This window comes from Doryrhamphus excisus, chromosome 11 (genome assembly GCF_030265055.1).
Source record: "Doryrhamphus excisus isolate RoL2022-K1 chromosome 11, RoL_Dexc_1.0, whole genome shotgun sequence".
In the NCBI taxonomy this organism is placed as follows: domain Eukaryota; kingdom Metazoa; phylum Chordata; class Actinopteri; order Syngnathiformes; family Syngnathidae; genus Doryrhamphus; species Doryrhamphus excisus.
The window spans coordinates 18,651,915-18,678,281 of NC_080476.1; the positions used below are offsets into that span (position 1 = coordinate 18,651,915).

The following is a 26,367-nucleotide window of genomic DNA, read 5'->3' on the forward strand; positions in this document are numbered from 1 at the left end:
ATAATTAGGTAGAAAAAAACATACATAAGTCGCTCCGGAGTATAAGTCGCACAAGGCCAAAAATGCATAATTAGGTAGAAAAAAAACATACATAAGTTGCACAAGGCCAAAAATGCATAATTAGGTAGAAAAAAACATACATAAGTCGCACCGGAGTATAAGTCGCATAAGGCCAAAAATGTAAGTCGCTCCGGAGTATAAGTCGCACAAGGCCAAAAATGCATAATTAGGCAGAAAAAAAACATACATAAGTCACTCCGGAGTATAAGTCGCACAAGGCCAAAAATTCATAATTAGGTAGAAAAAAACATACATAAGTCGCTCCGGAGTATAAGTCGCACAAGGCCAAAAATGCATAATTAGGTAGAAAAAAACATACATAAGTCGCACTGGAGTATAAGTCGCATTTTTTTGGGTAATTTATTTTCCAAACTACTTGACCAAAACAGACATTACGTCCTCTGGGAAAGGCAAGTTCTAACAATAAAAGAACAGAGAACATGCTAACATATGCTAACACAATGGTTATACAGCTACACATAAAATAAGCATGAACAGAAAAGGTGCCTAGTGCTTATAGAACATAAACACTGTTTTTAATGAATAAGTTGCTCTGGAGTATAAGTTGCAGGAACAGCCAACCTGTGGAAAAAAAACGTCTAGATGTGCAGCGCCATGGCTCTCCGCATCAGGCGATCAGTCAGGGGGGAGTTTGGCCTCAGCGCTTCACGCTCCACTAGAAGACATCTATTGGAATCGAACACAACTCTGATTCAGAGAGACTAGAATCCGACAAGACGATAATCAACGGGGACATGCCTGTTCTGTTGCATAACACGATAGCATAAATCCTCTTAGGTATGCACACGGGAACGCTAACGTGTCGTATTTTCTTTTTTCCATTATCGCTCCATAATCTCTCGGCATTCCGATAAAGGAAAACGACATCGTACGGCGCGTTACCTTCCGAGTCTCTGGTGGTGCTTATCGTCCGATTTCAAGGCCGCGTGAATAAGCAGTTGATTGAAGACGTCTCTCTGCAAAGAAGAGCCGTTACTACGCAGAAGAAGTATTTCTACGCAACATATACACGGTACAAGTACAAGTACAAGTACACGGTCACCTCCGGGAACGCGGAAGCACCATCAGCATCCATCACGGGGATTCATTATTCATGGCCGTGTGCGCTCGACAAACCCCCACGCCGTCCAGGTTTTATGGTCTCACCTGAGCATCGCTGCCCCCCATCTCCACCATACGGTAGCGTACGGGGTACATTAACTCCACCGCTTGACCGTAATTTCCTCCTTGGTATTCCATCAAGGCCTGACAAACGGGCACGCCTACAGGTCCTGCTAGCTCGTGCTGGTAATTGTCGCCCGGCGTCCTGCAAGAGAACAACAACGGTTTAACAACGTTTTGGTATGGAGTTGTCAGGCATGCCCATCGGCGGTGTAGTGCATCAACTGTGATCTGACCAGAACTCATTCGACCAGAAGTGGGTGCACAGGATGAAGTTGGGGGGTAAATCACTGTTGATGCACTACACTGGTTCATGGGGATGTTCTACAACTTCATGGATAAACATGGAAACCACAAACAGGCATGCTAGCTTTATCGGCTAGTCCAAATTGCTGGATGGGTGGGTGGATGGATGGGTGAGTGGGTGGATGGATGGATGGATGGGTGGGTGGATGGATGGGTGGATGGATGGGTGGATGGATGAGTGGGTAAATGGATGGCTGGATGGGTGGATGAGTGGGTGGATGGATGGATGAGTGGGTGGATGGATGAGTGGATGGGTGGGTGGATGGATGGGTGCATTGGGTGGGTGGATGGATGGATGGATGGGTGGATGAGTGGGTGGATGATAGATGGATGGGTGGGTGGATGAATGAGTGGGTAAATGGATGGCTGGATGGGTGGATGGATGGATGGATGGATGAGTGGGTGGATGGATGAGTGGATGGGTGGGTGGATGGATGGATGGGTGCATTGGGTGGGTGGATGGATGGGTGAGTGGGTGGATGGATGGATGGGTGGGTGGGTGGATGCGTGGGTGGGTGAATGATAGATGGATGGGTGGATGGATGGGTGGGTGGATGGATGGATGAGTGGGTAAATGGATGGATGGGTGGATGAGTGGGTGGATGATAGATGGATGGGTGGGTGGATGGATGAGTGGGTAAATGGATGGATGGATGGGTGGATGAGTGGGTGGATGGATGGATGAGTGGGTGGATGAGTGGATGGATGGGTGGATGAGTGGGTGGATGATAGATGGATGGGTGAGTGGGTAAATGGATGGATGGATGGGTGGATGGATGAGTGGGTGGATGATAGATGGATGGGTGGATGAGTGGGTGATGGATGGATGGGTGGATGGATGAGTGGGTGGCTGGATGGATGAGTGGGTGGATGGATGGGTGGATGAGTGGGTGGATGGATGGATGAGTGGGTGGATGGGTGGATGAGTGGGTGAATGGATGGATGGACTTTGGATGGATGGGTGGATGAGTGGGCGGATGGATGGGTGGGTGGGTGGATGGATGAGTGAGTGGGTGGATGAGTGGGTGGATGGATGAGTGGGTGGGTGGATGGATGAGTGGGTGGATGAGTGGGTGGATGGATGGGTGGATGAGTGGGTGGATGGATGGATGAGTGGGTGGGTGGATGGGTGGATGAGTGGGTGAATGGATGGATGAATGAGTGGGTGAATGGATGGATGGACTTTGGACGGATGGGTGGATGAGTGGGTGGATGAGTGGGTGGATGGGTGGGTGGGTGGATGAGTGGGTGGATGGATGAGTGAGTGGGTGGATGGATGAGTGGGTGGATGGATGAGTGGGTGGATGGATGGATGGATGGACTTTGGATGGATGGGTGGATGGATGGATGGGTGGATGGATGGGTGAAGGGATACAACACTATACTCTACTTGGTGGAAATGTGGACAGGTATCACTCAATCTGTCCACCACTCCATCACTGTTATGGTGACCATTCCTTCCAAAATGTGAATGTTGACCCGTCTTCAGGAATGGATGAGGGGGGTGGGGGGATTGGATCTGGACCGATCTTAGAAAGGAATCAACCACACTGAAAGTTCCAAGATTCCTTTCTCCGATGCGGCTTTTGTGGATTATGCTAACAAGTCAGCGCCTTTGACTGTAGCATTACTGCTAAGCAAGGATTATGGAAAAGTCACATGAATACGATACATGAGTGATGGCTACAAATCAATGCCGTGTGTGGACATTCTGTGTCCGGACTGTAAAGTAAAAGCAGAGTGGAGGGCATCCATCTCTCACCTAGGAATAGACCTTCAATCTTTTAAGAGCTGCCACCCACTCAATGCCCCCCACCCCCCTTTCCCAGAAGCAACTGCTTCCACTTACATAACCGTGGAAGACATGACAATTCCAAGAAGCGGTTGCAGAAAGTCGCCTTTCTGTGGGTTTTCCCAAGGACAAAAATGGAAAACGACTGTCTGTGGTCGGGTTGCCAGAACGCATTACACTGTAACCGCTACGCCCCGGGGTGGGGGCGGGGGCAGGGGGGGACGGGGGGCCGCAGCTGCTGGTGCAACATCTGCAAATGCGTGGTGAAGACCCTGCTTAGTGAAATGGACTGCTGCTCTCCATTCCATCGGTCTGCATCATTCTACATCTGGGGTCTCAAACATGCGGCCCGCGGGCCACAGTTTGAGGCCCCCGCCTTGATATGAAAGTGTAATGTTAGTGCGGCCCGCGCAAGTTTGATATGGATGCTGTATGGCAGGGGTCTCAAACACGTGGCCCGCGGGCCAAATGTGGCCCACAGGACACTAGTTTGAGGCCACTGCATTGATATGATATTTTAATGTGAGTGCGGCCCGCGCAAGTTTGATACGGATGCTGTATGGCAGGGGTCTCAAACACGCGGCCCGCGGGCCAAATGTGGTCCGCAGGACACTACTTTGAGGCCCCCGCCTTGATATGAAACTTTAATGTTAGTGCGGCCCGCGCGAGTTCGATATGGATGCTGTATGGCCGGGGTCTCAAACACGCGGCCCGCGGGCCAAATGTGGCCCGCAGGACACTAGTTTGAGGCCCCCGCCTTGATATGAAAGTTTAATGTTAGCGCGGCCCGCGCGAGTTTGATATGGATGCTGCATGGCTAAGGTCTCAAACACGTGGCCCGCGGGTCAAATGTGGCCCGCAGGACACTAGTTTGAGGCCCCCGCCTTGGTATGAAATTTCAATGTTAGTGCGGCCCGCGCGAGTTTGATACGGATGCTGTATGGCAGGGGTCTCAAACACACGGCCCGCGGGCCAATTGTGGCCCGCAGGACACTAGTTTGAGGCCCCCCGCCTTGATATGAAATTTTAATGTTAGTGTGGCCCGCGCGAGTTTGATACGGATGCTGTATAGCAGGGGTCTCAAACACGCGGCCCGCGGGCCAAATGTGGCCCGCAGGACACTACTTTGAGGCCCCCGCCTTGATATGAAAGTGTTATGTTAGTGCGGCCCGCGCGAGTTTGATATGGATGCTGTATGACAGGGGTCTCAAACACGCGGCCCGCGGGCCAAATGTGGCCCGCAGGACACTAGTTTGAGGCCCTCGGCTTGGTATGAAATTTTAATGTTAGTGCGGCCCGCGCAAGTTTGATATGGATGCTGTATGGCAGGGGTCTCAAACACGTGGCCCGCGGGCCAAATGTGGCCCGTAGGACACTAGTTTGAGGCCCCCGCCTTGATATGAAATTTTAATGTGAGTGCGGCCTGCGCAAGTTTGATACGGATGCTGTATGGCAGGGGTCTCAAACACGTGGCCCGCGGGCCAAATGTGGCCCGCAGGACACTGGTTTGAGGCCCCCGCCTTGATAAGAAATTTTAATGTTAGTGCGGCCTGCGCAAGTTTGATATGGATGCTGTATGACAGGGGTCTCCAACACGTGGCCAGCGGGCCAAATGTGGCCCGCAGGACACTAGTTTGAGGCCCCCCGCCTTGATATGAAAGTTTAATGTTAGCGCGCCCCACGCGAGTTTGATATGGATGCTGTATGCTATCATGTACCCAGATAAAAAAAATATTACGTTTGATTAATGTTCATGTTAAAGGTTAAATAACTGTTAATAGTTATCCTCCCTATCCGTGTGGAAGTGGTAAGTTTTTGGCTATTTAAGTTTAAAGGCAATAACTTGGAGTTAAGTGTAAAATGACTTTGAGACCCCGGTCCTACGTGGTCTGTTTCACATAAAGCCTCTGTGGTTCTTACGTAAGGCCATGAAATGGTGCAGAAATTACTTAGCCAATTCCTGGAGGCCTTCCAGTAGACGCTGGGAAGCTCCGGTCTCTTTGGCTCCCAGGGACGCCATGAGGAAGTGGAGGTCGTTGAACAGGGTCACGTGGTCGTCGGTGTGCGGCAGCGTCACCTGGAGCATCTCCCGCCAGCGGTCCTTCACGCAGACACCTGCATACGCATGCATTTAGATGCATTTTCAACTGTATGAATGTTATTATGCATTATTATGAATATATTACGCTGAAGGCTGATAAAAACATATACTGTATGTACATATGACATAAACGTACATATGAGTCTGTAGCATGCTATCATACTTACCCTCCATTTCCAGCCTGCTGAGCAGTGAGCTGCTGTCCACCACGTCCAACATGGATCCCGTGGCCTTGCAACGTTTGAATATCTGCGGCACATTATTAAATTAATTAAATGTATATTGCACACGGAGAAGTGAAACATCATGCAGGGGAATGCTGGAATCCCCCCCCCCATGAGATTCCTTAAGCATTCATGAGTTTCATCTTAGAAGAACCGCTGTTGTGTTACATTATGAAATGTTCTTGTAAGGTACAGGACTTAAAAGAGCATGACATTTGTTTTATCTATTCTTGGAATGTCGACATGAAATAATTATCATCTATGGGAGGTTATATAGAAATTGAAAATGTACTACTTTTTTTATCATAAATTTAGAACATTATTTCTTGTAAATGTAGTACTTTTTTATCATAAATTGATTTGACTTTATTCATGTAAATTTACACATTTTTCCTCATAAATTTACAACTTTATTTCTTGTAAATAGACAACTTTTTTCTCTTAAATTTAGCATTTTTTCTTGTAAATTTACAACTTAATTTCTCCTAAACTGACACCTTTTTTCTCATATATTTACAACATTATTCTCATAAATTTACTACTTTTTCCTCATAAATTAAACATTATTTCTTGTAAAGGTACAACGTTTTTAATCATAAATTTATGACTTTATTCATGTAAATTTACACCCTTTTCCTCATAAATTTACAACTTTATTTCTCATAGACAACTTTTTTCTCATAAATTCAGCATTTTTTTCTTGTAAATTTACAACTTTATTTCTCCTAAACTGACACCTTTTTTCTCATAAATTTACTACTTTTTTCTCATAAATTAAACATTATTTCTTGTAAATGTACAACTTTTTTAATCATAAATTTATGACTTTATTCATGTAAATTTACACCCTTTTCCTCATAAATTTACAACTTTATTTATTGTAAATAGACAACTTTTTTCTCATAAATTCAGCATTTTTTCCTTGTAAATTTACAACTTTATTTCTCCTAAACTGACACCTTTTTTCTCATATATTTACAACATTATTCACATAAATTTACAACTTTTTTTCTCATAAATTAAACATTTTTTCTTGTAAATGTACAACTTTTTTAATCATAAATTTAGGACTTTATTCATGTAAATTTACACCCTTTTCCTCATAAATTTACAACTTTATTTCTTGTAAATAGAGAACTTTTTTCTCATAAATTCTGCATTTTTTCCTTGTAAATTTACAACTTTTTTTTCTCATAAATTAAACATTTTTCTTGTAAATGTACAACTTTTTAAATCATAAATTTATGACTTTATTCATGTAAATTTACAACTTTATTTCTTGTAAATAGACAACTTTTTTTCTCATAAATTCAGCATTTTTTCCTTGTAAATTTACAACTTTTTTCTCATAAATTAAACATTTTTTCTTGTAAATGTACAACTTTTTTAATCATAAATTTATGACTTTATTCATGTAAATTTACAACTTTATTTCTCCTAAACCGACACATTTTTTCTCATATATTTACAACATTATTCTCAGAAATTTACTACTTTTTTCTCATAAATTAAACATTTTTTCTTGTAAATATACAACTTTTTTAATCATAAATTTATGACTTTATTCATGGAAATTTACAACTTTATTTCTCCTAAACCGACACATTTTTTCTCATATATTTACAACATTATTCTCAGAAATTTACTACTTTTTTCTCATAAATTAAACATTTTTTCTTGTAAATAAACAACTTTTTTAATCATAAATTTATGACTTTATTCATGGAAATTTACAACTTTATTTCTTCTAAACCGACACCTTTTTTCTCATATATTTACATTATTATTCTCATAAATTGACTACTTTTTTCTCAGAAATTTACTACTTTTTTCTCATAAATTAAACATTTTTTCTTGTAAATGTACAACTTTTTAAATCATAAATTTATGACTTTATTCATGTAAATTTACACATTTTCCCTCATAAATTTACAACCCCAGCATTCGTGACGTGACATACGTTATAATGCGATTTCGTCAGATGAGAACAGGATGGAAAAATGCAATCCGTGTCGGGATTGAACCATGCAGGTTAGGTTATTAAACTCAATTCGAGGGGGTAAAACACCCTGCGGTGCATTCGCACATACACTCAGTATGCATCGGGCGCAGCCTTTTTTTTTTTTGCTTCATAATGGAATGGAAAAGTGTAAATAAATAAACTAACCTCAGAATCAAATATTTGCAGCGCAGCCTCATATTGCCCCTGTGGAGAGCGTGGAGGGGGGGGGGGGGGGGGGGGAATGGGGGGGTGACAAAGACAAATTGAAATAACATCAGACTGGAGATACGCTAGCTTGGTAAGATTGTGTAGCACAGATGCAAACATAAATTAATCCTGCAATATAATCAACAGCGGACTTGAAAATTACCCGGGAGGAAAACCGATCATGAATGCAACTCCCAAAAAAAAAAAAAAAAATTCCACAGCCGGAATGTGTGCGCTTGAATGAGAAAACTCGTTACCGTGTATTATTTACCTTCTCGATGAAGTACAGCGCCCAGTGCCAATAATTGTGACTGGCGAGCATGTCAGATACCTGCAATGACACAAGCGTTCTTTAAAAATGACCTTCACCCAAGGTCGCCGTGCACACCGGAACTGTTTTGTACCCGCCAGTCTTTCTCTCGGCTTTCCATGAACTTCAAGCCCTTGTCCGCCTCCGCTTTCATCTCATAGACATGGGCGACGGAATGCACGGACCACGCGTCGTCTGGAACCAGAGCCAGGCCCTAGCCGACATGGGTGGGAAAATGAATCCACAAATCAATCCAAATCATTTGTTCACTTCCTGCTTTCCTAATATAGTTGAATTAAATTAAATTTAATTTTAATTTACAATCAGTAACTGTTACATTTGTTCACTTCCTGCTTTCCTAATATAGTTGAATTAAATTTAATTTTATTTTAATTTACAATCAGTAACTGTTACATTTGTTCACTTCCTGCTTTCCTAATATATTATTTTTATTAATTTTTATTTTTATTATTTTTATAAATTTTAATTAGTGTTTTAATAATATTTTATAATTTATTAAATATAATATAATAATAATAATATATAATAATAATAAATATATAATATATTTATAATGTTTTTAATTTAATTAAAAAAGAATTTCATTCATTTTCTACTGCTTTTTCCTCACGAGGGTCGCAGGGGTGCTGGAGCCTATCCCAGCTAGATTAACACCTTTTTCCTCATAAATTTACAACTATGGTCGCAAATGCACAACCTTAAAAATGTCCAACTTTATTGTTATAAATGTGCTACTTTTGTTGTAAATTTCTGACTTTTTTCTCCTAAATTTATGACTTAATTCTCGTGAATTTTATTCTCATAAATATACCACTCTATTTTTTTGTAAATTCATGACTTTATTATGAATTAAATTAATTTTTTTTATTTTTTTTGGACCTCTGAACCCAGCAGTCTCAAGCAAGAGAGCAATTTTTATTTATTTTATTTTTATTTATTTTTTTGTCACATTCCGGAGTACGAGGTGATATGAGTCTTGAACCAGTCATGATGTGCTATATATATATATATATATATATATCACTATATTGACAGTTACTATGGTAACCATTTTGTCATTGTATGGTCATGTGACAAAAAAATAAATAAAATTAAATTAAACAAAATTAAATAAAATTAAAGTACATTTGAAACATTTCTATGCTAGGACTACGTTATGCTAGCCATAGCATTTCAGTATGTGGAATCAAACTATGGAATAGATTGAGTAAGTATCACCTCGTACTTTGGTACGGGACAAAAATTTGTTTTTTTAAATAAAATAAATTAATTTAATTAAATAATAATTTAATTTATTTATTAATTAATTTAATGTAATAATAATTTAATTTAATGTAATAATATTTTAATTTAATAAAAAAAATAAAAATTAAAACTAAAAAAAATATATAAAATTAGATTATGAAAGCAGGACGTGAACAAATGTAACAGTTACTGATTGTAAAAGTACCAGATGGAGGGGTAGGATTTAATAAGCTTTGCTTCTTCCTACTCCTTTTGGACATGTGGAAAGTGGGAACTGATTATGGGATGCACTATTTTGATGTAAAACAGCCATTTTTTGTGTTGTTTATGTTGTGGCATAAATGTTTTGGTTAGAGTACAGTATATGCGGCCATATTTGTGTCAGAGTTATGCTTCAGTCCAAGTCCTCTAAAATGGCCGCCACTGGAGGGGATGTCCATATGCATGACTGGAAATGAAATATGACAGCAATGTGACACTAATGGCCGCCGCCGAATGGCAACGACTGTACAAAAGAACCCGAAGGATGAAGACGACCATCTCACCTCCATGGCTACTTTCTCAGCCTGGTCATAGAATCGGGTCTCCATCAGACCAAAGGAATACAGTCCTTTCAGGTAGCTTAGAGCAAAGGAATGAAAATGACAGCAAATAAGATTAACAAGCATATATACATCCGTCTGTAAGGTCTGGTGCTTGTGTGTCTTGCTTAGCATTACGGTAACATTACTTACACCGAGTGACCCCTGTGGATTAATAATATGTTTAATATGCCTCATATTTGCTTTTGACTTCATTTAGTCGTTTCATTTAGGCAAAAATACCTATATACTAATACTACTAATAATACTAGTACTACTAACTAATACTAATAACAAATGCTGGCACTGGTACCTGCAGCCGCGATAAGCAGATTAGCAAACACAACAACAACAAGACTCGCACCATATTGTATGTTCACAAACCAAGGCAACATTTTTGTATTAATGTTTACCTAACTGGCTGCACAGTGAACAAGTGGTTAGCACGCAGGCCAAACAGCTGGGAGACCAGAGTTCAATTCCACCCTCGGAGTTTGCATGTTCTGCCCCGGGTACTCCCGGTTTCCTCCCACATTCCAAAAACATGCTAGCTTCATTAGCCACTCCAAATTGTCCATAGGTATGAATGTGAGTGTGAATGGTTGTTTGTCTATATGTGCCCTGTGATTGGCTGGCCACCAGTCCAGGGTGAATTAAAATTAAAATTAAAATTAAAATTAAAATTAAAATTAAAATTAAAATTAAAATTAAAATTAAAATTAAAATTAAAATTAAAATTAAAATTAAAATTAAAATTAAAATTAAAATTAAAATTAAAATTAACAGACAGGGAGGTTAACTATTAACCTATTAACTAAAATTAAAATAAAAATTAAAATTAACAGACAGGGAGGTTAACTATTAACCTATTAACCTATTAACTAAAATTAAAATTAAAATTAAAATTAAAATTAAAATTAACAGACAGGGAGGTTAACTATTAACCTATTAACCAAAATTAAAATTAAAATTAACAGACAGGGAGGTTAACTATTAACCTATTAACCAAAATTAAAATTAAAATTAACGGACAGGGAGGTTAACAATTAACCTAAATTAAAATTAAAATTAACGGACAGAGAGGTTAACTATTAACCTATTAACCTAAATTAAAATTTAAATTAAAATTTAAAAAAAATAATCTTAATAAATTCTCACTTTCTCCCCATAATATTATGACTTGTTTGGCATAATATTACAAATTTAACAAAAACAAATTTTGTTAACATTTCAACTATATGCCACTAAAATTACATTTTTTTTTGCAAAACAATAATAAGTTTATTCATTTAAACAAAAATTTTCACTTCATATTTTGACCTTATTCTCGTAAAATTATGTTGAGTTCTTCTTCCTTGTTTCCTCCCACATTCCAAAAACATGCTAGGTTAATTAGCCACTCCAAATTGGCCATAGGTATGAATGTGAGTGTGAATGGTTGTTTGTCTATATGTGCAATGTGATTGGCTGGCCACCAGTCCAGGGTGTACCCCGCCTCTCGCCCCAAGACAGCCGGGATAGGCTCCAGCACCGGTAGAAAATGAATGAATGAATGAATGAATTAGTTTACCTAACTGCAAAACATGCAAACCAATGCATACGCTAACCAAGGTTCGACTGTATTTGGCGTTCAAGAATGTAAGAACGACTTTTCCTCGTGATTCACAGTCGACTCCTCGGCATCACATTCCCACTTGTTGACTCTGGAAGTAAACAATTCAAACTTTCTTCATTTGTACTCCTGACTTTTGCAAGGCATTTTAAAAATAGGAACCTTCCAGCAATTTGACTTTTCCCCACAAAGCGGTCACTGATTAGCAAAGCAGTTGGGAAATGTGACATGATGGGAATGATGAGAATTCCACGGAAATTTGACCTCTGAACTCCACTGCTACTGTGAATTGTAAGACGTTTAAGCCCGGAAAATTCCTTTTAGGGGACTTAGAATGTGCTGATTTGACCATGGTGACAAGTTTCGGTTTGACAACCTCGGTTAGGGTCTGCCCTGGTTAGCATGTTTTTCAGTTAACATCGACATAAAAAATGTTGCCTTGGTTTGCACTGTGTCTCACAAAGACGCTAGCTTGCTAGCATGTTACAAAATGGCAACCGGAACAGGAAGTCGGATGTCAGGAGTGGTTGACACAAAAGACGTTTTTATAGTTCGACATGCATAAAAAGGAGAAGGGGCGACTTTCGGTATGTGAGCTTTGGCCTTGGATAAAGGTCATAGTACAACTTTTTTCTCGTAAATGTACAACTTTTTTCCTCATAAATTTACAACTTTATTTCTTGTCAAAAGACAATTTTTTTCTCATAAATTTTGCATTTTTTTTTGTAAATTTACAACTTTATTTATCCTAAACTGACACATTTTTTCTAATATATTTACGATATTATTGTAGTGAATTTACTACTTTTTTTGTCGTAAATTTATAACTTTATTTCTTGTAAATAGACAAATCTTTCCTCATAAATTTAGCATTTTTTCCTTGTAAATTTACAACTTTATTTCTCCTAAACTGACATTTTTTCTCATAAATTTAAGACATTATTCTTGTAAATTTACTACTTTTTTCTCACAAATTTACAACATTATTTCTTGTAAATGTACAAGTTTTTTATCATAAATTTATGACTTTATTCATGTAAATTTACACCTTTTTTCTAATAAATTTACAACTTTATTTCTTGTAAATAGACAACTTTTTTTCTCATAAATTTAGCATTTTTTCTTGTAAATGTACAACTTTTTAAATCATAAATTTATGACTTTATTCATGTAAATTTACACCTTTTCTTAATAAATTTACAACATTATTTCTTGTAAATAGACAACTTTTTTTCTCAGAAATTTAGCATTTTTTCTTGTAAATTTACACCTTTTTCCTCATAAATTTACAACTTTATTTCTTGTAAATAGACAACTTTTTTCTCTTAAATTTAGCATTTTTTCCTTGTAAATTTACAACTTTTTTCTCCTAAACTGACACATTTTTTCTCATATATTTACAACATTATTCTCATAAATTTACTTTTTTTTTCTCATGAATTAAACATTATTTCTTGTAAATGTAAAACTTTTTTAATCATAAATTTATGACTTTATTCATGTAAATTTACACCTTTTTCCTCATAAAGTAAACATTATTTCTTGTAAATGTACAACTTTTTTTTATCATAAATTTATGACTTTATTCATGTAAATTTACAACTTTATTTCTTCTAAATAGACAACTTTTTTCTCATAAATTCAGCATTTTTTCCTTGTAAACCGACACCTTTTTTCTCATATAATTTACAACATTATTCTCATAAATTTACTACTTTTTTCTCATAAATTAAACAATTTACAACTGTATTTCTCCTAAACTGACACCTTTTTTCTCATAGATTTACGACATTATTCTCGTAAATTTACTACTTTTTTCTCATAAATTTACAACATTGTTTCTTGTAAATGTACAACTTTTTTAATCATAAATTTATGACTTTATTCATGTAAATTTACACCTTTTTCCTCATAAATTTACAACATTATTTCTTGTAAATAGACAACTTTTTTTTCATAAATTTAGAATTTTTTTCCTTGTAAATTTACAACTTTATTTCTCCTAAACTGACACCCTTTTTTCCTCATAAATTTATGACATTATTCTCATAAATTTACAACTTTTTTGCTCATACATTTACAATATCATTTCTTGTAAATGTACAACTTTTTTATCATAAATTTATGACTTTATTCATGTAAATTTACACGTTTTTCCTCATAAATTTAAAACTTTATTTCTTGTAAATAGACAACTTTTTTTCATAAATTTTGATTTTTTTTCCTCGTAAATTTACAACTTTTTTTCTCCTAAACAGACACCTTTTTTCTCATATATTTACAATATTATTCTCATAAATTTAGTACTTTTTTTCTCATAAATTTATGACTTTATTCATGTAAATTTACAACTTTATTTCTTGTATATAGACAACTTTTTTCATAAATTTAGAATTCTTTTCCTTGTAAATTTACAACTTTTTTTCTCCTGGACACCTTTTTTCTCATATATTTACAATATTATTCTCATAAATTTAGTACTTTTTTCTCATAAATTTATGACTTTATTCATGTAAATTTACAAATTTTTCCTCATAAATTTACAATGTTATTTCTTGTAAATAGACAACTTTTTTTCATAAATTTAGATTTTTTTTCCTTGTAAATTTACTACTTTTTTCTCCTAAACGAACACATTTTTTCTCATAAATTTACAACATTATTTCTTGTAAATGTACAACTTTTTTATTCATAAATTTATGACTTTATTCATGTAAATTTACACCTTTATTGTGGTAAATGTAATACTTTTGTCGTAAATTTATGACTTAATTCTGGTAAACAGACAACTTTATTCTATACACTATTTTCGTAAATTCATGACTTTATTGTCTTCATAGTAACATTTTTTCTCATAAATTTACAACAGTAAATTCTCAAAATCTCAGATGATTTTAATGCTTTTTTAAAAAAATGATTTTAATGATTTTAAGTCCCAATTTTAATAACGATCAGGTCCAATGCCGGTACTTCCCGTGGGTGCAAGTGGAGCTCACCTGGACAAAGGGAAGTGAGGCTTCCAGTGAGGCAGCACTCGAGCAATGGAGTCCCTCATCTGGATTTTGGCGCCCATGTAGAAGTAGCCATCGTGGGCGAACTTGAGGGCGAGAAAGTCTGTGGGATGATCCACCAGGATTTCTTCCCAAACGTCACAAGCCTTTGGAAAATTCCTACACGAAACATGAGTCAGCGTTAAACAATAGAAAAGGAAAAGGATTCAAATATGGAGCATTTGTTATTTATTATCATATAAAATCAGGGAAATTATTAAACACCTGATATGAATTATGTCGGGAAAACAAATCAGCCATTCATTCATATCAACGCCGCTGCTCATAAACATATTTTTATGGCATCATTCCAATGAAAACCATAAAATCGATGCCCATGTACTATTAACCTATTAACTAAAATTAAAATTAAAATTAAAATTAAAATTAAAATTAAAATTAAAATTAAAATTAAAATTAAAATTAAAATTAAAATTAAAATTAAAATTAAAATTAAAATTAAAATTAATAAATTATTATTTAAATAAATTTTAATAAATATAAATAAATATTAATTATTAAATAAAAATAAAAATAAAAATAAAAATAAAAATAAAAATAAAAATAAAAATAAAAATAAAAATAAAAATAAAAATAAAAATAAAAATAAAAATAAAAATAAAAATAAAAATAAAAATAAACAGACGGAGAGGTTAACTATTAACCTACTAACCAAAATTAAAATTAAAATTAACAGACAGGGAGGTTAAGTATTAACCTTTTAACCAAAATTAAAATTAACGGACAGGGAGGTTAACTATTAACCTAAATTAAAATTAACGGACAGAGAGGTTAACTATTAACCTATTAACCTAAATTAAAATTTAAATTAAAATTTAAAAAAATAATCTTAATAAATTCTCACTTTTCTCCCCATAATATTATGACTTGTTTGGCATAATATTACAAATTTAACAAAAAGCATGAGTCAGCGTTAAAAATAGAGAGGAAAATGATTCAAATATGGAGCATTTGTTATTTATCATCATATAAAATCAGGGAAATTATTACACACCTGATATGAATTATGTCTGGAAAACAAATCACCCATTCATTCATATCAACGCCGCTGCTCATAAACATATTTTTATGGCATCATTCCAATGAAAACCATAAAAATCGATGCCCATGTTAGCGTCGGCGGACTAATAAACAATCAAAAATAAACTAATAAACTTAATACGTCCAAATATAAAGTGATGTTTCACCACAAGACAAAACATCACAAGACAAGCAGGCAGAAAAAAATTAAAAAACATTCATGGATTTCTGATTAAAATATGTTTTCATTTTTGGGAAAATCCCAACATTTTGTGCTCATCATCTCCGGAATTGGAGCGTTTATTGCTAGCAACCACATCTCATTTGCTCTGCATCGGAAAAGTTGATAAAATGATATTTTACACAATATCCCTCACTCACGGTGCAACAAAAAATAACAGGTAATGTGGGTATAAACTTGTAATATTGTTTGAAAAAAATTTGTGGAAATATTAAAAAATAAAAATATTATGTTATGGAAAATAACATTGTGGAAAAAGTTATAAAAATTAAGTCAAAATATTATGGAAAAAATTAACAAGAATTAACAAGCTAAGATTAACAAGAGGAAAGTTGAAATAGTTGCAAAAAAAACAACAGGAAAATTAAAAAAAAACAAAAACTGTAATTTTACTAGAATAAAGTAAATAGGAGTCCACAACAAAATGATATATAATATTTTGACTTTATTTGCTCAAAATTGTAGCTGTTTTTATTATTTTTTGTATTAATTTTTTTATTTGATTATTTGTTTATTTTTTTATTTGATTATTTATTTTTATTTCACTTTTCATCTTGTACATTTTTTGTAAAAAAATTTTCTCCCAAAATGACAACTATTTCCATTATTTTTGTTGTTTTTCATAACATTACAACTTTCCTCATAATTTTAGGACGGCAGTTTTGTACAATTATTAAATTTTTACAGTAGATTGGAACTTTTTTCTCTTAATATTTTGACTTTATTTCCTCAAATTTTTTTCTCGTAATGACTTTTTTGTCCCCAAAATGACAATTATTTCCGTTTTGGACCATTTTGGTAGAAGAAATACAGCTGGAATAGGTGCAGATTCTGGAAGATCTAAAAAGTTTTCTGTGTGGGTTATTGTGTGCAGCCGCTCTATAGGCGTCCACAACAAAATGATATATAATATTTTGACTTTATTTCCTCAAAATTGCAGCTGGTTTTTATTATTATTTTGTAGTTTTTATTTTATTATTTATTTATTTTACAATTCTTTACAATTATGACATTTTTACAGTAGATTGCAACCTTTTTCTCTTAATATTTTGACTTTATTTCCTCAAAGTTGCAGCTGGTTTTTATTATTATTTTTATTTCACTTTTCATCTTGTAAATTTTCTTCTCATAATGACTTTTTTTTTTTTTTTACCCAAAATGACAATTATTTCCAATATTTATTGTTTTTCATAATATCGCAACTTTTATAATATTAGGATGTTAGTCTCGTACAATTATTACATTTTTACAGTAGATTGCAACTTTTTTTTCTTAATATTTTGACTTTATTTCCTCAAAATTGCAGCTGGTTTTTATTATTTTTTATTGATTTTTTTTTTATTTTATTATTTATTTATTTTTATTTCACCTTTCATCTTGTAAATTTTCTTCTCGTAATGACTTTTTTCCCCCCAAAATGACAATTATTTCCATTATTTTTGTTGTTTTTCATAACATTGCAACTTTCCTCATAATCTTAGGATGTTAGTTTCGTACAATTATTATATTTTTACAGTAGATTGCAACTTTTTTTTTCTTAATATTTTGACTTTATTCTAATAAAATCACTGCAGATTTGTTAATTTTTGCTGTTTTTTTTTGGTTCGTTGTGAGCTGCGAATGGCCACCGGGCCGTACTTTGGACACCCCTGCCATATAACCATATGCCACATGGACAGTATTGTGTTTATATTTCTATATTTCATTACAGTACAATTAATAAATGAAGTTAATTCTAAGCTAGTACCTTCTTTAGTACAAACTGCATTCCTAAATCTAAATCCCTGGTCACGTGACCCTAAAGCTTACCCAAGTGAGAACAACTCCATGGCCTTCACGTGGAGCTTCTCCCGCTGCGTGATGTTCTGGCAGCTGGCCATCTCCACGGTCTTCTTCACAGCGCTGGCCAGGCGTTGGTTCAGGCGGGGGGAGCTGGCCGTTCCGATCAGCTCCATGCCTGTGCTCATCACATGGCCCATGACTGCGGGGGGGAGGCATCATCATCATCATCTTCATCAACATCATATTTGCACTGCTACCATTGGATGATGATGATTCAGAGTCATGTTATTAAAAATGATATTAGAACCAAAAGACGACAAAATTAGCTCGTCTGCAGGACTTTTCTGTTAATGCAGTTTGTCGTCTGTTTTCGGGAAAGAAGCGGGGTACAGCCAATCACATATAGACAAACAACCATTCACACTCACATTCATACCTATGGACAATTTGGAGTCGCTAATTAACCTAGCATGTTTTTTTTGGAATGTGGGAGGAAACCGGAGTACCCGGAGAAAACTCACGCATTTATATTTATATTTATATTTATATTTAATTTAAATTTAATTAAATTAAACATTATTCTTGTAAATGTACAACTTTTTTTTAAATCATAAATTTACAACTTTATTGTTGTAAATGTGCTACTTTTGTCGAAAATTTCTGACTTTTTTTCTCATAAATTTAGGACTTAATTCTCGTAAACAGACAACTTTATTTTCATAAATATAAAACTCTATTTTTGTAAAGTTAATATATTTATATTTATTTTTAATTTAATTTTATTTAATTTTATTTAATTTAATTTTATTTAATTTTATTTAATTTTATTTAATTTTATTTAATTTTATTTAATGTTATTTTATTTAATTTTATTTTCATTTCATGTCATTTCATGTCATTTCATGTCATTTCATGTCATTTCATGTCATTTCATTTATTTTTATTTTTTATTATTTTTATTATTTTTATTGTTTTTATTTTATTTTATTTTTATTTTATTTTATTTTAATTTTATTTTAATTTTATTTTAATTTTATTTTAATTTTATTTTAATTTTAATTTTATTTTAATTTTAATTTTTATTTTTATTTTTATTTTTATTTTTATTTTATTTTTATTTTACAGTTCCCCTTTATTATATTTATTCTTTTTAAAGTTGATAATGCCGTTTAAATGTGTGTTTAAGAAAGCTGAATCCTTCTGTGTTCAGTGTTTACATTTCAATAAATATTTATATTTATTTATATTATATTATATCATTATTTATTTATATATATATATTTTAACTCTTTTTAAATATGTTTTTAGTGTATTTTATAGCTGATTTAATATATGGGTCAAAACAGACCTGTTTTACATTTTAAATTAAATTATTAAAGTTTTTGTGGTTTATTTTTATTTATTTTTTTAAGTTAAAGTTTTTTAATTAATTAATTACTTAGTTAAGTTCGGGTCAATTTTGACACATATATATTGTACACTTGTGATTTCAGTTGTGGCTCAAAATATTGCTTTATAGTCATATTATTATTATTATTATAACCGTGTCGAAACCGACCCTAATAATACAGTGGTCATAATTTCAACCAGATTTTAAAATGTAGTAACAAAAAATTTGGGGGGGGTTTATTTTGTTGAAATAAAGTTTCCTGTCAAATTCAAAAAGCCTTCATGCAATAAATAAATATTATGGTTTTTTTTTTTAAGCATTAAAATGGAAAACTGGTTAAGCTAATATTTACCAAAATTAGGATCGGCAGCCTTGATAGCCGAGAAGCATCCTTCCACTCCTCCAACGCTTCCAATGTTACGCCAGGTGACATACTGGAAGGGAAGCCATTGAAACCAGTAAAAACACATCCATTCAAATTTTGAATGGAAACTTTATTGACACTTTTTGTTACATACACCTAGCTATATAGCTATATAGACATAACTATAGTGTTAAGGACTGGCGCCACTGTTATAAGTGTTATAAGTTATATTGCGGTACCTGAGTGAGAATAGCGTCATATAGTTTACAGGCTTCGTTGCTGCTGGTGGACAATGGAAGACCCTCAGCCCGCCATGCCTGAAAGTGGGTAAGTGGGTGTGGGTAGTGGGGGGGCACAAAGGTTAACATATAGTCATAAAAACTCCTCTCAACGACATGAACAACTTTCGCCAAGATATCAAACTATCGTGGTTTTAATTTACGAATAAATGTACATTTCCTACTCCAACATGTTAGCAAGTCCCTCAAAATGGCATCACTCACCTCACAGTCTCGGAAGCTCAAAGATTCCATGTTTTTAGCCTCCAACAGAAAGTCGGTAACTCTCGTGCACGTCCGTCAAGCTCAATATAATACCCTATTCCGGAAGTAGTCCCGGATGTCGTCATGGACCTTTCAAAGTAAATGCCCGAACACGAATGAGGTAATATTGAGTTGAGTACAACGTAATGAGCTTGTAACACTCGATCAGAACATATGGAGGATGTTTTTAATAATTATTATAGTAACTAAAGTATTTTTAGTAGTTTTTTTCAGGATATTGAAGGTATTTGCTCAATTTTGCTAACTAAAGATAAAAGCAAAAACAGTGTCACAAATACAGACAAAAGATACTAAAAACACTTTTTAAAGTAATTTCTATTTCACAACTGTCATCTGGAAATCAGAATTTTAGTTGGATATTAATTTGCATTTTTATTATTTATTATTATTTTTATTGCAAATTTATTATTATTATTATTATTATTTACAACAATTCAATTTCTGCTAGTTTTTTTTCAAACATTTTCTTCTAAATTTTCTTCTCGTAATTCTGACTATATTTCTATAATATTTTGACTTTATAATATGGTACAATATATATAATTATTATAATTATATATAATATATAATAATAAAATAATATAAGTTATTTTAACGTTTTTTATTTTTAAATTTTTGAAAATTTGTTTTGCTTATTTCTCAAAATATTACAACATTTTAAAAAAACATTTTTTTCTTCAATATTTCAACAATAATAGAATAAACAACCCCCTATCATATACCTACCACATTAAACAGTTGGGTTCGGCAGCCATCCGGAAGTCCTCGGGAATGTTTGAGAGTGTCACCAATCCCAGCGGAGTGGGCGTGCCTGCAGGTAGAACGCTATATGTGGACGGTTTTGGAAAATCCATGGAAATACAGCCGGAATAGGTGCCAATTCTGGAAGATCTTTTGTTTATATTTCATTGTTTTATGATATTTTCATTATTATTCAGATTATTTTGTAGTTTTATTGTGGTAATATTGACTTTATTGTTATAACGTTACAATTTTTAGCTGTTAATATTCTTAAAATTACAATTAAACAGTTGGATTCGGCAGCCATACAGAAGTCCTCGGGAATGTTTGCTTTTAATATTCTTAAAATTACAGTTTTTTTTGTGTTATAGCATGATTTTTTTTTTCTCTTAGTGGTTTAAGATACGCTTTTTTAATTCCGTGATGCTGAATTTTGACTTTTTTTTCTCAAACTACTGCAGATTTTTTTTCTAGTTTTGCCACACGCCAATAAAACAATAAAAAGACTGAAGATAGTTAAGTCGACACGTACGCGTTTTGTACCTTATCTCACATACTAACGTGACGCAACCAAGACTGCTGACTCGACAAAATGTCTTACAAATGAAGTCATAAAAATCACAACAAAAAAAAAACGTCTTCTGAAACAATCCATGAAAGGAAAGAAGATGTTAGAAAAGAGCAACTGCATTGTTTTATTGCCGCTTGCAGCATACATCCGACACATCCGACATATCCGACACACATCCATGGAAGCTACACAAGCATTTACACAAATCGTGTCAACAAAAATTTCAAAATTAGCATTCTTATTTTTTTTTACATATAATACACTTTTCACACGTCAATAAATATCAAGACAATCGCGTCGCGCACACAAACACACGCACACACACACGCACTACAACAACCCATCCTAGCACACGCACCAAGTCATACGTCACACGTTCAGTGTAAGCCGTACGACAATTTTTATGCTAAATATCCACAAAATTTGCATTGCAAATGATTCCACCCCCCAGACAGAAAGTGACTGTGAAGACGCTAAAGTAGAGTAGAAATGAAGTAGAAAAGGCAAAAAAAGAGCAAACGTGAATGGAATTATTAACGAAGAGTCCGTGAGGTAGCGGTATCGAACAAATAAACCAGGGGTGTCCAAATATTTTGGGTGAAAAATGAACCAATTTACTTTTTGATTTGTTTTTGGGAGGATTTTTTTCCTGAATTTTTAAAATATATTTTATATATAATATTTCTATTTTCTTCTTGTAGTAGTATGACTTTATTATTTTTCTAAATATTATTTGTATTTATTTATTTCATTATTTTATTTTTTAAAATTATTGTTATTTATATTTTAAAAAATCTTTAATATTTTTCCTCATCACATTACCAGCTCATTCTTGTAAAATTGCCACTTTTTACCCCTTTAGAATATCAGTTTTAATATTATTTTTATTTATTTTTTTTATTTTTTTAATTATTTTTATTTGTATTTAAACATTTTTCTTTAATATTTTTCCTCATCACATTACCAGCTCATTCTTGTAAAATTGCCACTTTTCCACTCGTTAAAATATCATATTTTTCATATTTTCTCCCTAAAATCATTTTATCAATTTTTGTAAATTTGGCCAACATTAATATTTTTCACATTTTTTTTTCAAAATTTTTTTCCCTTTAATGTTTCAATGTTATTCTCCAAAAATATTATTTTTTCATCATAATTTCTTCATAATGTGAGTTAATTGTCATAAAATCAGCAGGTGAAAAACGCATCAATTCACTCTTTGATTTGTTTTTGGGAGGATTTTTTCCTAGAATTTTTTTATATATTTCATATATTATATATTATATTTTTATTTTCTTCTTGTAGTAGTATGACTTTATTTCCATAATAATGACGTTAAACATTTTTCTTTAATATTTTTCCTCATCACATTACCAGCTCATTCTTGTATAATTGCCAAAATTTTAGCCCCGTTAGAATATCATATTTTTCATGTTATTGTCCATGAATTATTCTCCATAAAATCGTTTTAAAATTTTTTGTAAATTTGGCCAACTTTTTATATTTCTTCTTGAAAATGTTCTTGTAGTAATTTTGACTTAATTCTCAAAACATTAGCATTTTTCGAATTTTTTTTCAATTTTTTTTTTCAAAATTCTTTTTCTTCAATGTTTCAATGTTATGCTCCAAAAATATTATTTTTTATCATAATTTCTTTATAATATGAGTTAATTCTCATAAAATTAAAATTGTAAAATTTTCCTCTAATATTTGATATAATATTTTATCCAAAATAATTGCTGTTAATATTTCAATTTCTGCTGTTTTTTAAAAAAAAATTCTTGTCAAATTCTATTTTAAAATGTGCTCCACTTTTGTGGCTGCCGCTCTGAACTTTGGATATGGCATGCAATAAAACTGCGGCGCTTTAGCCATAAATGTGACAGCGGTTTCAAACCAAGGCTTGTATCTTCAGCATGTGGCTGAAGATAGTCTGAAGATGTTTAAAAAAATACATATATATTATTAATATGACGTTTTCTGCAAGCTTTCCAGATTGATTTAAGCTCCTCGCCTGGAGACGCTTTGTTTCACCTTTGACCACGTTAGCCTTCCAGTTAGTTGAAGAAAAAAAAAAAACAGGTCAGGTCAAAGGTTAAAGGTCGGAAAAGGAACATGCATTTCTTCCAACGTGACTGGAGTGGTGATCAGTCAATCAATGAGGCGGCCGGGGGGGGGGGGGGGGATTTGGGGGGCGTTTTTTTTGCCCAGCTCGGGTTAAAAATCATAAAAATGGTACGTGACATTTTGTAAACAACCAACATGTTATATTGAATATTATATTGTATATTATATGGTACATTACATGGTATATTATATTGAATATTGTATATTATATTGAATATTGTATATTATATTGTATATTATATTGAATATTATAGTGTATATTATATTAAATATTATTTTGTATATTATATTTTATATTATATGGTACATTACATGGTATATTATATTGAATATTGTATATTATATTGAATATTATATTGAATATTATACTGTATATTATATTATGGCTGGCGACCAGTCCAGTCCCAAGACAGCTGGGATAGGCTCCAGCACCCCCCGCGACCCTGACCCCGATAAGCGGTAAAAAAATTAATGAATTATTATATTGAATATTATATTGTATATTAAATTGTATATTAAATATTATATTGTATATAATATTGAATACGGAAAAGTTTTTTTTTCACACCCCCTCCATTTGATTTATAAATTTGGATACGTAGGGAAACACATGAAAGACATTGGGTGCGTATTTGGCACCGAGACCAGCTGTTGGAGCACCTCTATGACCGGTTGGGATATTCTTACTTTTATTATTTTTCATAATTTTTTATTTATTTATTGTGAGACGCCCCTAGAGCATTCATTCATTTATTCATTTTGTACCGCTTATCCTCACGGGGGGGGGGGGGGCTGGAGCCTATCCCAGCTGTCTTGGGGGGGGGGGGTAGGCGGGGGCCCCCAGAGCAGTGGTTCTCAATTTCTTTCTGTCATAGTCCCACCAGGGGACGGAAAAAAAAAAAATCACGCCCCCCCCTCCCCCCATTTAAAATACTATTAAGAAACTGATACTACGGATTTATTTATGTTATGTATGTAGGAAAACACAACATTCCGTGTGCCCGGAAAAATCAGCCATCCTGGTCTAATCTAAAATGGCCGCTTGTCTTTGGAGAAATGTCTTGTTTTCCCATTTTTCGTCCTTTTCTCGTGATGGAAGACGGGAGTCGAATCTTGGATGGGGTCCGTGTTTTGGGATACGTGGGAAGACACAGCATTCCGTGTGCCTGGAAAAATAATCTAAAATGGCCGCTTGTCTTTGGAGAAATGTCTTGTTTCCATTTTTTTTTTCCCTTATTGAATTCCGATGTCCGATGGACAATAAAAATGCTAAAAAAAATTCAAATAAAATTTTGGACACCCCCCCGGCCCCCGGCCCCCAAAAATGAGGAGAACCAGTCTCCAAATGTGGTGGGACCACAATGGTTACACTCATAATGTGGTGGGCTCCTAATACATCTGTATTCTATGTCCTTGGATGCATGGATGGAGGTGGGGCCGGGGGCCGGGGGTGGGGGTGGATGTTGGGGGCTTCACAGGTTTGGACACGCTGGGCACTCCTGTGTGAATGCAACATACGCAACAAAAATGATAATAAATACATTATTAAAGTTGGAATGGGGGCCGGGGGGCGGGGGCCAGGGGGCGGGGGCCAGGGGGCTTCACAGGTTTGGACACACTGGGCACTCCTGTGTGAATGCAACATACGCAACAAAAATGATAATAAATACATTATTAAAGTTGGAGTGGGTGCCGGGGGGCGGGGGCCGGGGGGCGGGGGCCGGGGGGCGGGGGCTTCACAGGTTTGGACACGCTGGGCACTCCCGTGTGAATGCAACATACGCAACAAAAATGATAATAAATACATTATTAAAGTTGGAGTGGGGGCCGGGGGCCGGGGGGCCGGGGCCCGGGGGAGGGGGCGGCCTTGAGTGGTCTTCAGTGGGATAACAAAGTGGGGGGTGCGATTTCCTGTAAAACAGACTGCTACTACTCAGCTATTTACACGATTATGGACTTCCTGTACATCAGCAGGACCAAACTGCGATATTCCCTTTTCCTTTTCCGATATTCCCAAATTAACGGCTGGGATGATAATAAAGTGTGTGTGTGTGTGTGTGTGTATGTGTGCCGTCGCTCCACTCACGGAGTCGGCCCCAACCTGCCAAGTGAGTAACTGTCACTGCCTGCGGGGGCTGACGATTTGTAAACGCTGCGATGACGCCAGTCGCCGCCACCGGTTTTCATGCGTTCAGGCCGTCTCAGATCGACCCGTCACCGTTCTTTTCTCCGATGTCCCGACCGAAGAAGACCCCCCCCCGGGGGACCTGTCGGAACTTAAACGACTTAAACCGACTTAAACCGACTTAAACCCAATTGAGGTTGAAGCCTTTGGAGAGCATCACGGCTTCCAGGTCCTTGTCTTCCTCCTTCTCCCGGAGCCGTTGTTCCTCCAGGAGGGCCACCAGGGCGTCGCGTTGCTCCACCACATCCAGCATCTCGTTTAAGATCTGCTTCTCCTGTGCGAGCTCCTTCTCCGTTTTCAGGTGGTCTGGCAGGAGGTAAAGCAAATGAGAACCCCCGCCCAAAACCACAAGCGTTGTTGATCCAGGAGGTCTCGTTTTTAAGGTTTCAAAGAAGTACTCTACTGGTGGAAACGTTAAGAACAAGGGTCTCAAACACGCGGCCCGCGGGCCAAATGTGGCCCGCAGGACACTAGTTTGAGGCCCCCCGCCTTGATATGAAAGTTTAATGTTAGCGCGGCCCGCGCAAGTTTGATATGGATGCTGTATGGCATGGGTCTCAAACATGTGGCCCGTGGGCCAAATGTGGCCCGCAGGACACTAGTTTGAGGCCCCCCGCCTTGATATGAAAGTTTGATGTTAGCGCGGCCCGCGCAAGTTTGATATGGATG

The 26,367-nt window shown here is 35.1% G+C and overlaps 2 protein-coding genes across 30 annotated transcripts in view; both read right to left on the reverse strand.

Annotated features, from left to right (window-relative positions):
• Positions 1-398: 398 nt before the first annotated feature.
• ttc38 (tetratricopeptide repeat domain 38) lies at positions 399-20,104 on the reverse strand. 2 transcript variants are annotated; one of them, XM_058087270.1, is made up of 14 exons: positions 20,015-20,104; positions 19,751-19,828; positions 19,500-19,581; positions 17,785-17,956; positions 14,640-14,813; positions 9,996-10,071; positions 8,279-8,398; positions 8,146-8,205; positions 7,833-7,871; positions 5,609-5,690; positions 5,290-5,455; positions 1,228-1,387; positions 964-1,037; positions 399-747 (listed from the first exon to the last, which is right to left on the reverse strand). In XM_058087270.1, the coding sequence occupies exons 1-14, from the start codon at positions 20,042-20,044 to the stop codon at positions 660-662; spliced, it is 1,401 nt and encodes a 466-aa protein (XP_057943253.1). In that variant the 5' UTR covers positions 20,045-20,104; the 3' UTR covers positions 399-659. The 2 variants fall into 2 exon arrangements, with proteins under 2 accessions (XP_057943253.1, XP_057943254.1); XM_058087271.1 differs by lacking the exon at positions 14,640-14,813.
• Positions 20,105-21,486: 1,382 nt separating this feature from the next.
• mical3a (microtubule associated monooxygenase, calponin and LIM domain containing 3a) overlaps positions 21,487-26,367 on the reverse strand; it is a 95,330-nt gene continuing 90,449 nt past the window's right edge. For all 28 annotated transcript variants that reach the window (XM_058086378.1, XM_058086381.1, XM_058086379.1 and 25 more), the window contains one exon: positions 21,487-26,004. In XM_058086378.1, coding sequence (XP_057942361.1) covers positions 25,820-26,004 — 185 coding nt within the window. In that variant the 3' untranslated portion in view covers positions 21,487-25,819. The remainder of the gene's footprint in view (positions 26,005-26,367) is intronic.